The following is a 19,133-nucleotide window of genomic DNA, read 5'->3' as shown; positions in this document are numbered from 1 at the left end:
GTCATTTTCTCTATCCTCTTTTTCCATTTAGCTTTCTTCAATTTACTTTTTTGTCCACAGTTAATTAATTCTTACCATCCAGTCTTCAATTTCCCTCTTTTTACTGTCCACCTGGCTTTCCAGTCCCCCTTTATCTTATTCCCCAGTCTTTCACAAACTCTATCCTCTTCTCCCTTTCATCCAGTATCTTCCCTCGAAAATCTCTCTCCCACCCCCCCATCCTTCCATCCAGCATTTCTCCTCTTCCTCTCTTCATCAAAATTTAGGCTTTCAGGTAGAAAGCTGAAATCCAGATCCTCCAGGTTTGCTTTTTCAGAAATGCTTTCCCGTTCCACGTGCAGGACTCGAGAGGCAGGCAGAGCTCTGAAGTCTTAATGCGTGTTTGAGACTATGGTGCAGGGATGAGGGATTTGGATTTGTTAGGAAATGTGCAACACACTGAGAAGTGGGAGCCTGTTCCGAAAGGATGGACTCCACCTTAACAGGGATGGAACATGGCTGCTGGCGCTGACATTTAAAAAGGAAATAGAGTAACTTTTAAACTAAAATGGAAGGGAAAGCATGGCTTGGTGTGGAGTATCCTTGAAGGATATTATTGAAACATAATCTTTAGGGAATCCCAATAGAGAGATTACAATAATGGTGAAAGAAAGCCAGGAGTGTTTAATGGGAGAACAGACTAAAGGATGAAATTATCCCCATCAACTTCTAAGCAGCTTGTAGATGCAAGGAAAATAAGATAATTTGAGGCGTCTACACACAAATTCTAGAAGCCTTAGAAAATAAGATGGGAAAGTTGGAGTATATAGTACTAAATGAAGAAGTAGATATGATAGGCATCTCAGAGACCTGGTGGAAGGAGGACAATCAATGGGTCACTGTTATCATGTTTCAAATTATATCGCAATGATCGAGTGGATCAAATTGGAGGGGGGGTTGCGCTATATGTTCATTCTACATGAAACAGACATTCTATGTGTGAAGGGAAGGAGTATACAGTTACCCCAGTATTGACTGGATAAAGGTTAAATCAGGGAGCACTAAGGAGGTAAAATTCCTAGACATAATAAATGACTGCTTCTTGGAGCAACTGGTTCAGGGGTCCTAAGGTGCGCTGAAAAATGGCCTGCGCTGCACTTAGGTCCATTTTTTAGCACACCTGCAAAAAAGACTTTTTTTTTTTTTTTTTTTTTTTTTTGCTGAAAATGGACATGTGGCAAAATAAAAATCAGCGAGCGTACATTTTGGGCCTGAGACCTTACTGTCACCCATTGACTTAGCGGTAAGGTCTTGCGCGTTAACTGGGTGGTAATTGTCAGAGCACATACCCTGCCGATTACTGCCCAGTTAGTGCCAAGCGGTAGAAAATAAAAAAAATATTTTCTGCCGTGCATATCAGACACACGTAAAAAATGGTACAGGTCTTTATCTGCCGTCATCTACTATGTTACTATGTAATTACCGCCCGGGGCACACGGTAGCCGGATGGTAGTTCCAAACTGACGCGTGTTGGACGCGTGTAGACGCCTATGTGCCTTAGTAAAAGGGCCCCTCAAGAACCGACAAGAGGGAGAGCTATTTTAGATCTAGTCCTTAGTGGAATGCAGGGCATAGTACAAGAGGTAATGGTGTTGGGTCTGCTGAGAAACAGTGATCATAACATGATCAAATTTGAGCTGATATCTGGACTAAAATCACTAAGAAAATCTATTGTAGCAGCATTTAATTTTAGAAAGGGCAACTAGGATAAAATGAGGAAAATGGTTATAAAGAAGCTGAAAGGATTGGCCGCAAAGTTTAGGACTTTAAATCAGGCATAGATGTTGTTTAAAAATACCATCATGGAAGCCCAGACCAGATGTATTCCACGTATGAACAAAGGTGGAAAGAAGAACAATCAACAGCCAACATTGTTAAAAGGTGACGTGAAAGAGACTATTAGAGCCAAAAGAATGGAAAAAGGTTCCAAATGAAGAAAAGAAGTAACTCGAGCACTGGCAAACTAGATGCAAAGCACTGATAGATAAGGCTAAAAGAGAATATGAAGAAAAGTTTGCCACAGAGACAAAAACTCATAACTTTCAGGTACTTCAGAAGCAGAAAACGTGTGAGAGAAACCGAGGGACCGTTAGATCATGAAGGAGCAAAAGGGACACTCAGGGAGGACAAGGCCATAGCGAAGAGATTGAATAAATTCTTTGCATCGGTCTTTACGGAAGAAGATGTAAGAGATCTACCTGTACCAGAAAAGTTCAGGATTTCCTTGGGCACCCTTCTCATGATTCAGGAAAAAGGTTGGCTATGCTCTCTGGACTTAAAGGATGCTTATACCCACATTTCAGTACTTTCCAGTCACAGGAAGTGTCTCAGATTTCGAATAGGGAAACACCACTGCCAGTATCGCGTTCTGCTATTTGGTCTCGCATTGGCTACCAAGGTATTCACCAAGTAATGGTAATTGTGGGGTATTTGTACATACTAGAAGTATATGTTTCCATATCTGGACGATTGGCTGATCAAGAGCACATCGCAAGAGGGAGCGACAGAGTCAATGTGCCTAACTATTCGTCTTTTGGAGTTGCTAGGGTTTGTCATAAACTACCCCAAGTTCCACTTTTTCCTGGTTCAGCAGTTTGGAGTTCATAGGTTATCTGCTTGATACATTTCAGGCTCGGACTTTTCTTCCACAAACGAGAGCAGAGACCTTGGCACTCACCTTGCAGGTCTGAAGCAGCAAGCAGGTCATATCCTGGCAACCAGGTTGCAGTGATCTATGTGAACAAGCAAGGGGGTACAGGAACCACCCTTGTATCAGGAAGCAATGGAGATGTGGCAGTGGGCCCTTCTTCAAGGAATGGTCCTCCAAACCACATACCTATCAGGAAAGGACAACTGCCTGGCGGACAGACTGAGCAGGTTTTTACAGCCGTACGAGTGGTATCTCAACATTGGCTTACTACTACTTATTTCTATAGCGCTACTAGACGTACACAGCGCTGTACACTTGAACATGAAGAGACAGTCCCTGCTCAACAGAGCTTACAATCTAATTAGGACAGACAATCAGGACAAACAAGAGATAAGGGAATATTAAAGTGAGGATGATAAAATAAGGGTTCTGAACAAGTGAGCAAGAGTTAGGAGTTAAAAGCATCATCAAAAAGGTGAGCTTAGCCCACAAGGTCTTCTGAGAGTGGGGGCATCTCCCTCTGATTATTATGCCACTCATCTCAACAAACAAACAAAGTTCCCCAGTTCTGTTCCAGGCTCAGATCACATGGCAGACTAGCTTTGGATGCCTTTCTCCTACATTGAGGAAGGGGTCTTCTATATGCATATCCTCCGATACCTCTCATAGAGAAGACTTTGCTGAAACAAGCAAAACCAGGGAACTGTGATCCTAATCACCCCTTACTGGCTGAGGCAGGTCTGGTTTCCTCCTCTTCTAGCGTTGTCCTCCGAAGATCCATGGAAATTGGACTATTTTCAAACCTTCATCAAGCAGAATGAGAGATTCTGATCCCAACTTCCAATCCCTGTCCCTCATAACTTGGATGTTGAGAGCATAGAATTTGAATCCTTAGATTTGCCGGAGAGTGTCTCTCGCATATTGGCTTCCAGGAAAGCCTCCACTATGAGGTGTTGCTCATTTAAGGGGAAGAGATTTACTGTCTGGTATGAAGGCAAGACCTTAGATCCCCTCACAAAAACTGCTTGAATACCTCCTACACCTTTCTGAGTCTGGTTTGAAAACCAGCTTTGTAGGGGTTCATCTAAGTACAATTAGTGCTTATCACCAGTGGGACATAAGCCCTTCTCTTTACAGCTTCTAGTTGTTGGCTTCATTAGAGGTTTGTTATTGACAAAACTCCCTGTCAAACCTCCAACTGTGTCATAGGATCTAAATGTTGCTCTCACCTTATTATTTTTATTTTTGTTACATTTGTACCCCGCGCTTTCCCACTCATGGCAGGCTCAATGCAGCTGATGAAAGCTCCTTTTGAACTGTTTCCTGTCATCTGAAGTAATTGATCTAGAAAGTTGTGTTTTTGGTGGCGGTCACTTCAGCTTGCAGAGTCAGTGAGCTTCAGACCCTAGTAGCTCATCCACCTTACACTGTTTCCCACAACAGAGTAGTTCTCCACACGCACCCTCAGTTTCTACCTAAGGTAATTGTCTGAGTTCCATCTTAATCGGTCAGTCATTCTGCCACCATTTTTCCTGAAACCACATGCCCATCCTGGTGAAAGTGTACTGCATACTTTAGATTGCAAGTGAGCCTTAGCCTTCTGTTCACCCAGCTTTTTGTTTCTTTTGACCCAAACAAGATGGAGGTAGTCATCGGCAAACGCACAATTTCTAATTGCCTAACAGATTGTATCTCCTTCCCTTACACCCAGGCTGGGCTGACTCTAGAGGGTCATGTCAGACCCATGGCTACGTCGGTAGCCCACTTGAGGTTGGCCTCCATTGAGATATGCAAAGCTGTAAAGTGGTAATCTATCACACATTCACATCTCATTACTGCCTTGAACAGGATACCTGACATGACAACTGGTTTAGACAGGCAGTCCTGAAGAATTTGTTTGTTGTCTAGAATCCACTCTCCTAGGCCCAGTTTTCTTCTGCTCCAGGTTGCACCTCCACAACTAGTATGTAAATAGTTTCAGATTAGTTGAATTTGAGGCCTCAACGTTTTGAGCCCTTATTTTAGCATTGTTGTTTTTGGCGAGCCTGATGAGAATACAACTAGCCTGCTTGTCCTCAGAGAAAATGAAGTTACTCACCTGTAGTACATGTTCTCTGAGGACAGCAGACAAAAAGTATTCTCACATATTCTCCCACCACCCTTTGAAGTTTTGTTCTTTAGCTATTTTACATGACTGAATGGCCATGCTTGTCAGGTGGGAAGCAACCTATATGCAGTGGGATGCTGCTAGAAAATTGCACATTAATCTTGCTAGTTGGTGTCTGCACCGGGCTCCGTCTGATGACGTCACCCATCTGTAAGAATACTTGGTCTGCTGTCTTTGAAGACCAGCTGCTACTGGTGAGTAACTTGCTTCATGGTAGGATCCCCTTAACTTTGTTGAGAGGCAGTGTGAATATGGAATTCTGCAATTCTCATTCACACATCCATCCAGACCCTCTATATACCCCAAAATCAATTAGTGGACAGACTCAGCAGAGTCCTCCAACCTGATGAGTGATTGTTGGATCGAAATGCAGTGCAATCAATCTTTGACAGTAGGGATCTCCATGAATACTACTTTCCCAGCAGTGAAAACACCAATTTACCTCTCTACTGTTCAATGTATACATCTATCACCCTGTCATGGACTGAGGGCCCAATGCACAAAGCTTACCATGCTTGCACCATTTGCTATAGTAGCAGCTCCTACCTTTAACGTGCAAAACTTTCCCAGTCACATATTGTTGGTTTTCATATTAATCTTCCAGTTCAAAAACAAAGTGTCTTGTGGGGTCTGAATGTTGTGCTTTTATTCCTTATATAACTGAGTTGATGACTTAAATCTAAAGTGTCAGTCTTGGAAGATAGTTTTCTTCAGTGCATTTTTTCTAGTGAAAAAGGTGCGGGTACTCAAATGCCAAGCCACCCTTCAGGGATGGCTTAATCACTGAGGGACCCACCCCACAATAGCCAGACCCCCTGAACCAGTCACAGAATATATGACAAAGTAGAATTTGTGTGTAGAGCCTGAGCTCTTCCATTAAAACTTGGGGACCATGGGTCAATTTTAGCAGATAATGGAAAAGGTGCCGGTACTCAGTACCCCCTCAAAAAAGCCCTGGTTTTCTTGTATTAGTTACCTTGATCAGAAGGATCAGTGAGTACATTCAATTTCATCACAGTAAGGTGGCCTTAAGGACACAACCTAAGTTCTTGTCCTTCCATATTAATAAGGAGATAGTGCCTGTCTTTTATCCTAAGCCTTATAAGGAGCAATGTGAAAAACATCTGTCCACACTGTACTGTAAACAAGCTGTGGCTTACTACATGAGTCCATCAGTCTATACAGATGTTTCATCTCCTTTGACTTCAGCCATCTGATAGTCCTGTGGCTATTAGCATCATCTATTCAGTTCTGTTACCATTAAGCTTCTGTTTTTTTAAACATATTTAAACCTAATCATATTGGTTGCTGCCGCTATGATAGCTCTCAGTCTGTGTCATTAGAGAGCATCTGCAAAGGAGGTACCTGTTCCTTGCTGAATACTTTCATGTTACTGCTTGGGCCAGCCTTCAGTCAAGTTGTGATGAACAGTCTGTCCATTTGAACTGTTCAGCTCTTGCATAAACGTATCACTGAGTTGGTCCTCAACAGTAGGACAATACTCTGATGCAGGAGCAATCCTGAGCTTGGGAATAAACCACTGGTGCAGCCAATTTATTTGGATTTATTTACTGCCTTTTTGAAGAAACTCACCCAAGGCACTGTACAGCAAGAATGAGAACAACAAAGGAATAGACAATTACAACAGTGAAAATATCCAAAAAGACCATAATATGGAATACAGTGTCACATAATACACAATAAAGCATCTTAAACAGCATAGGATGTAAGTGAAGGTGGAACATATAGAGAGATGATGTTATCTAACTCCTGTTACTCTGTAAGGGGACTAAAAGAAAGTTGCACTTGAAGTAAAAAAGGATGACTACAACTTAGTTGAAGAGCAAGAAAGTATCTATCATTTTTAAATTGTACTCTTAAGAAAGATGTATTCTGTGGGTGGAAGATGCATATCTACCCTAACGTTGCTCAGTCAGCTCAATTATGCGGTGAAGCCTTCCTTTATTTGAAAGCAGAATGTTTGCTTTTGGATGTAACCTTTTACTTAAAATTCCCATATATATACGTGGTGGTGTATCAAAGGGAATAAAATACACCACCTTTGGGACATTGCATTTGGAAAGCTTTTTTTTTTTTTTTTTTCTTGCCATGGGGATTTGGGGATTTAATTTAAACACGTCTTGTATTAGGTGTGCTGTATTCAGGTTTTGTATTTCACAATCCGAAGGGCAATGTGTTCTCAGGGCATATTAACTCATACCTCATAGCTTATCAATAAGATGCTTTTATTCATTCTTATATCCTACAATTATCCGAAAACAAGTTTCAGTAACGAGATAATGAGAATGGCTCTATGAAAGACATCTTCAATCTTGCTGCTGCAGAAAGCAGTGTTGCTTGCTGGTAATCTGCCACAAAATGCTGATAGCTTCCCTGACTCTACATTAGAAACGGAGAGGATTGTTGCATGCAGGAATATCTACGAATGCTCAGAACCTTACTGTAGTTCTGAGATTTGGGAGAGCTGTTCTGTCCTGGTACTGTTGGATGTCGTCATCCCTCTGTGTATCTGATTGATCCTTCTGTCTATGGAGAGTGATAGCAAGCAAATTTAAGCTCCAAATTGTCTAAGAAAATATAGGGATATATATATATTTTAATTCGGCCTAATTTTTTGCTTTCAAGAAGGCTGCTCATAAAGTTATGCATATGGTGACTTTGCTACTAGGTGTGTGTGTGGTTTTTCTACTTGTTAATATTTCTAAAACTTTTTTTCTCCCACACAATTAATACTATTTTGTCTTTCAGATTCTCATTAGTGAACAAATTTGCTGTAATACATTTGCGTATTTCTTCCTGCACAACCAAAATGTCTTTTTTTTTTTTTTTTTTTCACTTTGATTTTTCTGATTCTTGACCCAACTTGTTCTCGCCTGTTTTTTGTTCCTTTTACTTTTGTCTCCTATTCTTTGTATGAGGCATATAGCTTGTATACCTACTGCTTAAGACGTTGCCCTAATACTCTCCAAAGACGGGTGCGCTGTTGAAAATACTGCCAATGGAAGAGATAGAGGGCACTTTGTCATGAGAGAGCTTTTTCAGTGGTGGCCCTCATGGGGAGGAATAGATTACTGCTTGTACTGTGACAGGAGCAGAACTATGTGGTTATTTGGAAGAATCTTAGAATTGGAATTAGGGAATATAATCTTAAAATGATGCTGCAATAGATGATGGAATTATAATGTTGGTTTGCATACATTGTGTTTTCTGTGTGTGTTCATTATAGATAATATAATACAAAATACAAACACTTTAACCTTGGATAAAACTCTGTTTTGGAAAGGCTGTTAATATGTATAATAAATGAATAAATACTTCCTATGCTAAGTGGTATATTCAGATGACTTTTTGGCTTTTAAAATTTCGTTGTAATGGCTGTTTGAATTTCTTTGTGGGCTGGGACAGTGATGTAGCTTATATGCACTCTCCAGTCTCATTTGCTTTCTTAGCTGTAGGACATAACACATTCCTCAGCATAGTCCTTAACCCTCCATTGCCCCAGGTACAAAATAAGTACGTGTATATATGTAAACCACTTAGAATGTAGTTGCAAAATACCACAGAAAGGCGGTATATCAGGTCCCATTTCCCTTTCCCTTTTTCCTAGTTATAAATGGTGGTTATGATTTGAAATGTAACAGTATTTGAGTTGTTTTAATTGAGTTAACATTAATAGAATATTTTCATTTTGTAGCATGTAGATGTTGCAGCTTTACTAATAAAGTTTAATGCCTGCGTGAATGCCACGGATAAATGGGCTTTTACACCCTTACATGAAGCAGCCCAAAAAGGAAGGACACAACTTTGTGCCTTGCTGCTAGCGCATGGAGCTGACCCTACACTGAAAAATCAGGAGGGACAAACATCATTAGACCTAGTTACAGTAAGTAAAGTTAGGACTTTCTTATCCACTGCTTAGCAGTCTTTGTAGATGATACAGTTACAAACATTAATATAATCTGCACAGTCTGACTGTTTATGCTTGTCACTTCTTGGATCTCTGTTAACATCACTGTCTTCCTGCTAAATGCTAATCTAGAGGCTTTTGTATTTTTGACAAACAGTATGCTTTTAGAGTAGATGCAGTACTGATGTTTGTATATATTTGTTAAACAGCATAGCATCTGAGAATTAAGCTAGCAGTACTACACTACTTGCTTTGTAAGTCAAGCCTTAGCAAGAACTTTTTGTAAATTAAATTTTGAGGGGAAGGGGTTGTATTATAGTCTATAAAACCACTTTTCAGTTTTCTAAAAGGGGAGGTTATTTCATTTTGCTTCTTGTAAACTGCTTTGGTTGTCCAGGAAAGGTGGTTTATAAGCTTAGTCTTCTGTGTTAATTTTCTTTCCTTGAATACTGATAAACCAGTTCATACATGTGGGGTATATGGTGCCCATCAAGCAGATGAAGGTAAAGAATATGGCTTTCCTGGTGATGACACCTGTAATATAAAGAGTGGTATAGCCCTGGAACTTGCTAGCTTGTAGGAATAAAACAGTTGCTGGACACGTCTCATCTAAAACCATTAGGGGGAGGGGAACTTACTATAACACTAACAAACTCAGTTTCTCAACAAAGAAACACTGGATTAATTATAAGACACACTGACAGGCCAAGAGGTTCCATTTTATGCAGCCGAAGACGTTCTGGAAGGGTCCTGGATTTGGGTAGCACCATTCTAGATCCTTATCACCCTTCTAGACCAGTTCAGATGCATAGGAAATAATCAAACTTTAGGATACTGGGCAGGGGAAAGCTAAGGCTGCCTTGCGGTCTGCCTTTCCAAAGACAGTCTTTTCTGGCCTGAACATTCAATTCCTAATGCTTTATGAAAAATCAAGAACTACCAGGTAGCTGCCCTACAGACTGTTTGTTTTTTGCTGCTCTTCTACTCATGGAGTTTTGTCCCTCTTCTTTGGGAAAGTACACCTGAACATTTCTCCATGCCTATCATGTGCCATTGAGATTGCATACAAGTTGTATGTAATGGAACAGCAAACTCTCCTCCTGCACTACTACCCACACTCCACGTCTCTCTGCCTCTTGATATATGCCACCACTTTGGCACTGCCTGACAGGATATGAGCTACCACCCCTCCTTTAGTGGTAAAAAGGTGGCTAGTGTGAGATGGGATAGTCCTGGCCTCCAAACTGTTGATAGACCACAAACGTCCTTTTGGCACTGTAGACCCTATGCTACCTAACCCTGGCAGTGAACGTCTCAGCCATTAAGAATATTCATCGTTACTGTCATCCAAGTGGTGTACTCGGTCATCCATTTGAGGAAATTCAGTGGAACCCTCCATGACACCAGACTCCTCTTGTTTGCAGCTAGGAGCTGGACCTTGAAGGCCTGGTCCTGAGGTGACTAATGAAATTGCATACCCCTGGAGGAGGCCTTGTGCGTTTGGGCTCATTGTACCAAATTCAAAGTTACCACCATAGATTCCAGTAGCTAGTGGTAATTCTGATCTTAGAAGCTGACTGAGAGCAAAACTTATACAGCTGGAGGAGCAAGTAAGTAACCTACGTAGGTTACTTACGTCAGACAAGGGCGGGCCCAGGTCAGGAAAGGAGAGACGTCCTGAAGACTCGGCGGCGATCAGGAGGCATATTTTCAAAGCACTTAGCCTTCCAAAGTTCCATAGAAACCTATGGAACTTTGGAAGGCTAAGTGCTTTGAAAATATGCCTCCAGGTGTTCTTGCCCGTGCAGCGCCTTCACACAAAGGTGAGAGGCGCTGCGCGGGCCTGGTATGGTGGAGGGGAGCGGTGGTGACGACCTCAGGGTGGGCGGAGGGGGTGGGGCAAGGGGCGGAGGATGGCGGGAGGCGGAGCTGGGGAGAAATAGAGGAAGGGAGGAGTGCCGGGGCTGCTAAAGTTTGGATTTTTATGCTGCAGGGGGAAGCGGGGAGCAGTGGCGACCTCGGGCGGGGGGGGGGGGGGCACGGGGGCAGAGGATGGCGGGAGCCATCGTTTTAAAGGAGAAGAAAGGGAGAGAGGGGAGCCGGGGCTGCCCATAGTTTTGTGATTTTAATGCAGGGGAAGCGGGGAGCAGCGGCGACCTCGGGCGGGGGGGGGGGGGGGGGGCAAGGACGCTCATAAAGGATGCTCCTGATGAGCGTTTTTGCCCCCTCCCTCCCGTTTTTTTTTTTTTTTTTTACATTAATGTTTGGAAGCCGGGCAGCCCTAATGAGAGGTACAACCTCTCGTTAGCTTTCCAGTGGTTTTCCAGCGTTAGGGCAAGCGATAAACTTTGATGCATCTCATTTCAGTAGGGTTTCTACACAATTTGCTCATCTGCATTCCGTTTTCGTTTGCTGCTACCGTCGTCGGAAAAAGGCCTTTAATGCATGTCACGGTTTAAAACTTGTTCGTTAAAGGGTTGTAAAAGAGTCGTTAAAGTTTAGTGCATCTGGGCCTGAGGTGGCCCTCAACAGTTGGACAGTTCTCTGAAGTAGGAGCAACCTGAGCTTGGGAATAATCCACTTGTGCATCTAATTTATTTGGATTTATGTACCACCTTTTTGAAGAAATTCACCCAAGGCACTGTACAGCAAGAATGAGTACAATAAAGGCAATAGACAATTACAGTAGTGAAAATATCCAAATAGAACATAATACTGAATACAGTGTCACATAATACACAATAAAGTATCTTAAACAGCATAGGATGTAAGTGAAGGTGGAACATATAGAGAGAAGATGTTATCTAACTCCTGCTACTCTATAAAGGGACTAAAAGAAAGTTGCATTTGAAGTCAAAAAGGATGACTACAACTTAGTTGAAGAGCAAGAAAATAATTTTATTTGATAAGCCATGAAGTATGGAGTTAATCTGCCCTGATGAACTATTAGAAGAGAACACATTGCCCTTTGGATTGTGAGATACAGAAACTGAATACAGCACACCTAGTACAAATCATAAAGCACAGGCATGAATGTATGCATTATGGAAACTGAGAAGAGAAATGGGTAATTCTTTTTAATTATGATTTTGAAATCTACACATTCCAATAAGAATCAGGAAAACAAACAAAGGAAAATAAAAAAACTAGCAATTAACTCAAACTCCCTTTATACAAGAAAGAGAAAAACAACATAAAACATAAGAATACAATACAAAATAATTATGTTGTCTAAACTTCTACCACTCATGTTTAAATTAAATCCCCAAATCTTCTGAACAGTCATGGCAAGAAAAAAAAGAAAACGACTGTACCTTGGAAAAAAAATAAATTCCAACTGCAGTGTACCAAAGGTGGTGTACTTTATTCCCCTTGATACACCACCAGGCATCTGTATGGGAATTTTAAGTAAAAGGTAACATCCCAACCAAGCTGGGAATCGAGTTTTTGTAACTGGGACAATGGAGGTTTAAATGACTTGCCCAAGATAACAGGGAGCTGCAGTGGGAATCGAACCCAGGTTGCCAGGATCAATGCCTGCTACACTAACCATTAGGCCCCTCCTCCACCCCCTCTGTTTAGGTCCAGAGGTGTCAAAATTCCTCTCTCCTGTCTGCCGTGATAGGTGATTATAGGGTTTCTATCTGAAATAAGAGCACACACACAGTGAAGCATTAACACCCCTCCCCCCTTTTTTTAGGTCAAGCATAGACTGTAATGCTCTGCCTTTCTTGGTGCCACAAAATAGATTGTCTGAACCCTGTTCTGCCAGCAGTAATGATGTAATGACCCTCAGCAACATTAACCTTTTTAAAAATTGACTCTACCATTACTGTGACTCTAGCTGACCCCCAGGGAGAATGTCATAAAGGCATCAGAAATTTGGGATGTGAACTTCAATGCCATACTCATTCTGAACCATGTCAAGTACCCATTAGTTCAATGTCATACGGTTTTCTCCAGGTAAAAGTGGTGATGATGACACCCCACTGGAAGTAGAGGGCTGAATTTCTTTAGAAGGCATGGACTCCTCCTGAGGTGTCCCTTATCTACCCCCAGCTTTCAAGTACTGCAAAAGGGCTGGAACTTAATGGCAGAATTGGAGTTCTGCTTCCCTGGTTTGTAATGCCTCCTATCCTTAAGATGAGATAGACCTGATGCCCTTTTGGAACACAGATGAGATCTGCCCTCTGGAAGGGTTTATGCATGGCCTCCCTCAGATCTTTAATCAGGTTCTCAAGATCTTCTCCATAGAGCAGGCGCTTGACAGCCAAATCTGCCAACCAGTTGCAATGCCACAGCCTACACTGGGCCACCACCACCACTAAAACAATGAACTGCAAACTTACCCTTGTTAAATCTATCATAAAGGATGTCTGCAAGGATAGCTGTGCCAGATTCCAGTCAGGCCACTTTTGGTCTCTCCAGCAGCAGTTGAATCCAATACAGCAAGATGTAGGTCACCTAATCCCTACGCACCACTTCCTGAATGCCCAGTGCAGAGAGAGAAAAAGCCTGCTACAACAGCAACTTGAGCTTCCTGTTCTTGAGGGCTAAGTCACCTTCGACCAGGCTAGTCATCTTCCAGGTCATTGGTGATCAAGGCATCTGTGCAAGGGAGACAAAATAGGAGAGGGATAAGCCCATCCCATCACCTTACACCCCTTCAGCAGTACCTCAGGAGCATCACATTCTACAAGAATCATCTTGTGGAGTGCCATATGGAGGGGAAAGGCTCTGGAGGGCTTCTGAATGCCCTCCATTATGGGATCTCTGATGCTTCTTCCACCAAGGACTCCCAACATGCACAAGTGTGGTTATCGCCTGCACAGTAAAGGAAGAGAGCACCTACTAATGAAACAGCCAAATAAGATTTGCTTATCTTTCCCAGAGAAAGCCCACCCTTCTCCATATAGAGGCCTATTGGAGTCCTTGTTCTTATCCGAGGCAGCCTAGTGCTCTTCCGTGGACAATGGTGGGGCGGGCCACTGGATAACAAACCAGGGCAGGGAGAGGGACTTCCTGGCTGTGGCTTCCCTGCGATGCTGAAAGTTGCAGGGTCCCCAAGGCTCTCTGGAGAGTGAGGTGGATGCTTCCAACCTTCCACTCCACCCCAACAGGCCAGAAACTGCTTATTTGGACAGCGCAGAGAACCCCAACCCCCATTTCCTTCTTTTCTGGCACTGGTTCTGGTATTTAAGGACCAACTGGGAGTGTGGGAGAGTCATGACCCAAATCCAAGATGGTCACATTTCCCAGGGGTGCTGCATTCTCCAGCTGTAGAACTAACCTGCCAATTTCCATAGGCACCATTACAACAAGACTGACCTGGCACACTCTCCCACTGCTCACCTGCTTCTGAACTCATAGGGAAGAGAGGTTTCTGCTGTAATTGCCAAACATCCTCTGGGCTGCAGCTGCCTCTAGACTGCCCTCCTGTGTCCCTTACTCTCTTTTTGCATTTTTATTAACAATTTTATTAAAGTTTTATGCCTTTAGGGTAAGGGAAGAGCAGGCAATTGGGGGGAATATAGGAATTATATTTCCATGAACTGTATCACTCCTGACCTGTCAGGAATTCCAAAAGATAACTAGAAACATGGAAACATGATTGCAGATAAGGACCGAATGGCTCATCCAGTCTGCCCATCCTCACTAACCACTTGCCTCCTTTTCCTAAGAGATCCCATATGTTTGTTCCATGCTTTCTTAAATTCTGATACAGTCCTTGTCTCCACTTGTTTCATAGGCGGCAATAAGGAAATACTAATGTGCTAGATTTTTTTCAATAAAGTTTAAATTAAAAAAAGAATGCTCATCAATACAACGATCCCATGCTTCCGGGGGGGGGGGGGGGGGGGGGGGGGGGGGGGGAGAGAAAGAAAAAGCTGTGTGGACTGCCTAAAGTCTTTAGTCTTCTTCAAACAGAAGGCAATGGCTCTTACAATCCAATGAGTGCAGGGCATGTTCATTGAAGTTAGCATATGATTTTGGGAAAACGTTGGAAGAACAAGAAGTATAAAGCTAGAAATCAGTCAGCCTTAGGTGGAAATGTGGGATGCATATTTATAACCAATATAAACAAAATTACTCCTCAGACAACATAAACAGTCAGTGAGAAAACTCAATTTTTTGCAGACTTAATTGTTTTGTATTTTTTTTCCTAACCTATTGGCATTTATTTTCTGTAAGATAAAATATTTTCTAATAACCTTTACTATAAATCTTGCAGCCACTATTCAGTTGGTGGACTATGTGCAGGCATCTGAATATCTGGGACTAATTGCACTGGTACTGACCGCCGGAGCTTATGTGGGTCCCAGCCAATATTCAGCCAGGGCCCACATAAAACAGTTAAGTGGTCCGTGGTTGAATATCAGCCAGGACCTTCTCCAGATCTCCTCCATGCTGCTCCCTTTGCTCCACTGGACCACCAGAGACTTCAGATAGACTTGGGGAGGAGGGCCTATCCTGAGACGGGAGTGGGGGTGGGTGGGAGGGACTACACTTGCAAGGGGGAAGTGGGGGGGGGGGAATCTGGAGGAGCACAGGGAAATTTTTTTTTTTTTATGCAGGTCCTATCCAATATTCAGCCATGGCCCCTATAACTACCTGGCTGAATTTAGGGCAGCTTTTAAGCTGTCTTAAATTCACTCGCTTAGCTATGTGGGTGCCAACAGTCACGTAACTGCTGACCCATCCCAATGCTGCCACTTGCACCACTGCTCTGACCTGCCCATTTTTTTAATGGCTAGCGAGAGCCGATATTCAGTGGCACTGTCCAGGTAAATGCCGCTGAATATCAGTGGATGGGAGGCCAGGAGTGATTTTAGTGGGCTGGAGCCTCTCCTGTCTGCTTAAGTTGCTTTGAATATTGAGCTCCTTGTGTCCTGTGTGATTTTGTTTTTTTTTTTTAATTTCAGATTAGGTAAATGCTATTTAATTGATCATATGTTTAATAATTGAACTTCCTTTAAAAGCTCAGACCTTTTATTATATCATTTTTAGGCAGATGATGTTCGTGCACTGCTGGCAGCAGCCATGCCTCCCATTGCACTGCCATCGTGTTATAAACCTCAGGTGATCAATGTATCTCAAACAGTAGGAGCTACAGCTCCTCCTCTGTCCTCTGTTCCATCCAGCCCATCCAGCCTTTCTGCTGCCAGCAGCCTCGACAACCTGTCGGGGAGCTTCTCTGAACTCTCTTCACTGAGTGCAACTGGAATGGAGGTGGCTATGGGCCTAGAGAAAAAAGAAGAAGGTAGAAATGCTTCCTTTATTGTTCTCATATGTCTTATTGCAACCCATGAAGAATAGATTATTACTGAGATCACACCTGAGAGTGGTGTGTGGTTCTGGATGTTACACCTCTTCATAAAGGCATTGAAATGAGAGCAGTTCTGAGATGGGCTACTAAAATAATACAGGTTGTACAAGACAGACACCAAAGAGAGGTTTAGCAGGCTTAAAATGTACTTGCTATAGGAAAGATGAGAGGTAATATGATGGCGGGAGGGTGTGGAGGAGTGGCCTAGTGGTTAGGGTGGTGGACTTTGGTCCTGGGGAACTGAGGAACTGAGTTTGATTCCCGCCACAGGCAGCTCCTTGTGACTCTGGGCAAGTCACTTAACCCTCCATTGCCCACCGCATTGAGCCTGCCATGAGTGGAAAAGCGCAGGGTACAAATGTAACAAAAAAAAAAAAAAGTTTAGAGGATGCCTGGAATAAGCTGCCAGCAGAGGGTGGTGAAAACAGTACTGTCGCAGAATTTGAACATTTGGGATAGCTAGAGAAGGGAGTGGTAGGAACAGGTTTGGAAGGTAGCATTACTAAAAGCAGTTAACTTTTTATTCCCTTGAGAGCAGAGGCAAGGAGAGCTATCATAAGAAAATAAGAAGCACAAGAGAGGCAAGAAGATCTGTGATGCAAGCATAGCAGACCAACAAAGGTAGAAAATAATGGCAAAGTTGAACTAAAGTCCTTGCCATTATTTTCTACATTTGTTGGTCTGCTGTTCTGCTATAAGAAAGCAAGAGACAGGTCCTGGGATAAATGACCTGGAATCATCAGACTATAACTCTCCAAAAATAACCAGGTTAATGCAGGCAGATTGGTAGTGTCCAGGATGACCTGATTTTCAGGTTTCGGCCTTTTTAATTTTTATAATGTTTAGCTTTTTAGAAAGCATGGTGATACACAAGGGAGAAGAGTGGCTATTGAGTTGTGGGCTACATACTGAAACTTTGTATGATCGTCTACCTAAGGCTGTGGAGAACCAAAGAGGAAGGCAGCATAAATTTAGATAAGAAGTGATATCCTATAGTTTAAGCTGCTATGAGTGCTGCTGGGACATATCCTTAGCAGCATATACAAGAATAACTGGGCAAACTGAATGATGTATCGCTCGCTCTCTCTCTCTCTAGTTACTGTGTGGTCTCATAGGTAGAATAATTGAAGATTATAATTATTAAAGACTAGGAAAAAATGCACGTTTCTGAGCGGAATGAAACGGGCGCTAGCAAGGGGCCCCCTCCCTCCGTCCCTCGAAGCTACTTGCCTTGTTCGCTGTGTGCCGTTTCGGCCCTCGAGTGTCATAGCTCCGCCCTCGACGTCATGACGTTTTGACGCGAGGGCGGTGCAGACTCTCTAGGGCACACCGGATATCAACTTCCGTGGAGGCTTCAGAACGTTGGGGTTGTCTTTTATATATATAGATTATATTTTGTGATGTGATGCATACAAAAAATTGTTTATAACTATACTGAAATTTAGGTAGCCATATTAGTGTATTATAGGTAAAATAATGGGATGGAACCCAGGAGTTTAGATTGTGTTTTTTACTGACCTGCTTTTTCTCCTTGGCAGAGTAGACAAGGAAAGTAGGGCATACTTGATGTGCCAATTAGTGGATGACAGAAAAATAATGTCTTACTGTTTTTAGGTCTGATTCGGTTGCCTAGTCTATAATTAGGGCTCTTATTTGCAGGTGTTATAAAATGTGAAGGTAAGGTTTATTTCCCAGCTTATTAGATGTCATTCCAGGGTACAAAAAAATCTAGGTTTATCAGTGTTTTTGCATCGTAGGTGCTATTAGCAGCTACCTTTTCTGGTAGAGTCAAATACTTTTATCCTACTAGACTAGTCCAGACCAGTGGGTTGGGTCTCCGAACCAGAAAATGGAGGTAGAAATACTGAACTTTTCCCAGTGACATCAGTGGTATAAGGACTGAAGCAGGCTGGAACCCTTCAGTATGTCTATGTTTTCAGGAAATAGTGAGGTTGGGCTGGTGCAGTAAGTTTGTAAGAAGGAAGGCCTGACCCCCTCCCCTCCCCCCCCCCCCCAATGGTCCACAGTCCATTATCTGTGTTCTCTGGACTTATCTGTGAGCCATAGCTATTGGGGGTTTGGACCATGCTGCTTACTGAGCCAGGAAGGTTCACAGTATCCTTGCCCTGAGCTTCAGCCCGCAGGCTTGAGCTTGCTGGGTGGGCTGATAGTGCTCTCTCAGAGACCTACAAGAAAGGGAGGTTGGGGGAGAAGCGTGCCATAGGCAGGTTACTATGCATCCTCTTCAGATATGCCGTCCAGGTTTTTTAATTTTTAGGAAAATAATTCTCTTTTTCTTTTATGTGCCTATGACCAACATACCAACCTATATAATAAGAGAAACCATCTCTGGCCTATTAGTCAGTCTAGACACATGGGAGTGCTAAAGAGAAAGGGAGGCATTACTGACCTGTCTGTTTCCCTGCTGGTTGAATCTGTCAAAGGAATTTTGTTCATGCAGTACAACTTTAAACGTATGTCATGCAAAGACTTTCACATATATCTTAGAAGTCAGCCAAAGTTGTTGAGGGATATCCACTCTTCTGATAAGTATGTTTGGACTCAGACTCGGTCAAACTCAAATCTGGAAGTTTTGCAAAAAAGATTGTCTACTGCTGTACTGTAAGTCAGTCACTGTTCGATGTATGTTCATTAACTAAAAGCCATTTACAGATTTGCTACAATTAATTATTTCTTAAGCAAAGGTAGCAACCATTTTAATTTCTTTTTTTTTTGTATTCACAAATACGGTAATCCTAGCCAAGAGTCCATCCCTCCTTCCTTAGAACATAACGTAAGAGTAGCCATACTAGGTCGACCAATGGTCCATCTAGCCCAGTATCTTGTTTCCAACAGTGGCGAAGCCAGGTCACAAGTACCTGGCAGAAACCCAAATTGTGGCAACATTCCATGCTACCAATCCCAGGACAAGCAGTGGCTTCCCCATAGTCTGTCTCAATAGCTGACTATGGACTTTTCCTCCAGGAACTTGTTCAAACCTTTTTTTTTTAACCCAGATACG

At 42.7% G+C, this 19,133-nt stretch overlaps 1 protein-coding gene across 1 annotated transcript in view; it reads left to right on the top strand.

The window, feature by feature from the left end:
* The window catches only part of TNKS2 (tankyrase 2), a 163,499-nt gene that overhangs the window by 108,954 nt on the left and 35,412 nt on the right, over nt 1-19,133 (top strand). The window contains exons 18-19 of the mRNA XM_030203045.1: nt 8,572-8,760; nt 15,793-16,045. Of these exons, the coding sequence (XP_030058905.1) occupies nt 8,572-8,760; nt 15,793-16,045 (442 nt within the window). The remainder of the gene's footprint in view (nt 1-8,571; nt 8,761-15,792; nt 16,046-19,133) is intronic.

This window comes from Microcaecilia unicolor, chromosome 5 (genome assembly GCF_901765095.1).
Source record: "Microcaecilia unicolor chromosome 5, aMicUni1.1, whole genome shotgun sequence".
Taxonomy (NCBI): Eukaryota; Metazoa; Chordata; class Amphibia; order Gymnophiona; family Siphonopidae; genus Microcaecilia; species Microcaecilia unicolor.
Note: the sequence above shows the minus strand (reverse complement) of the source record. Positions and strands in the feature narration are given on the sequence as shown.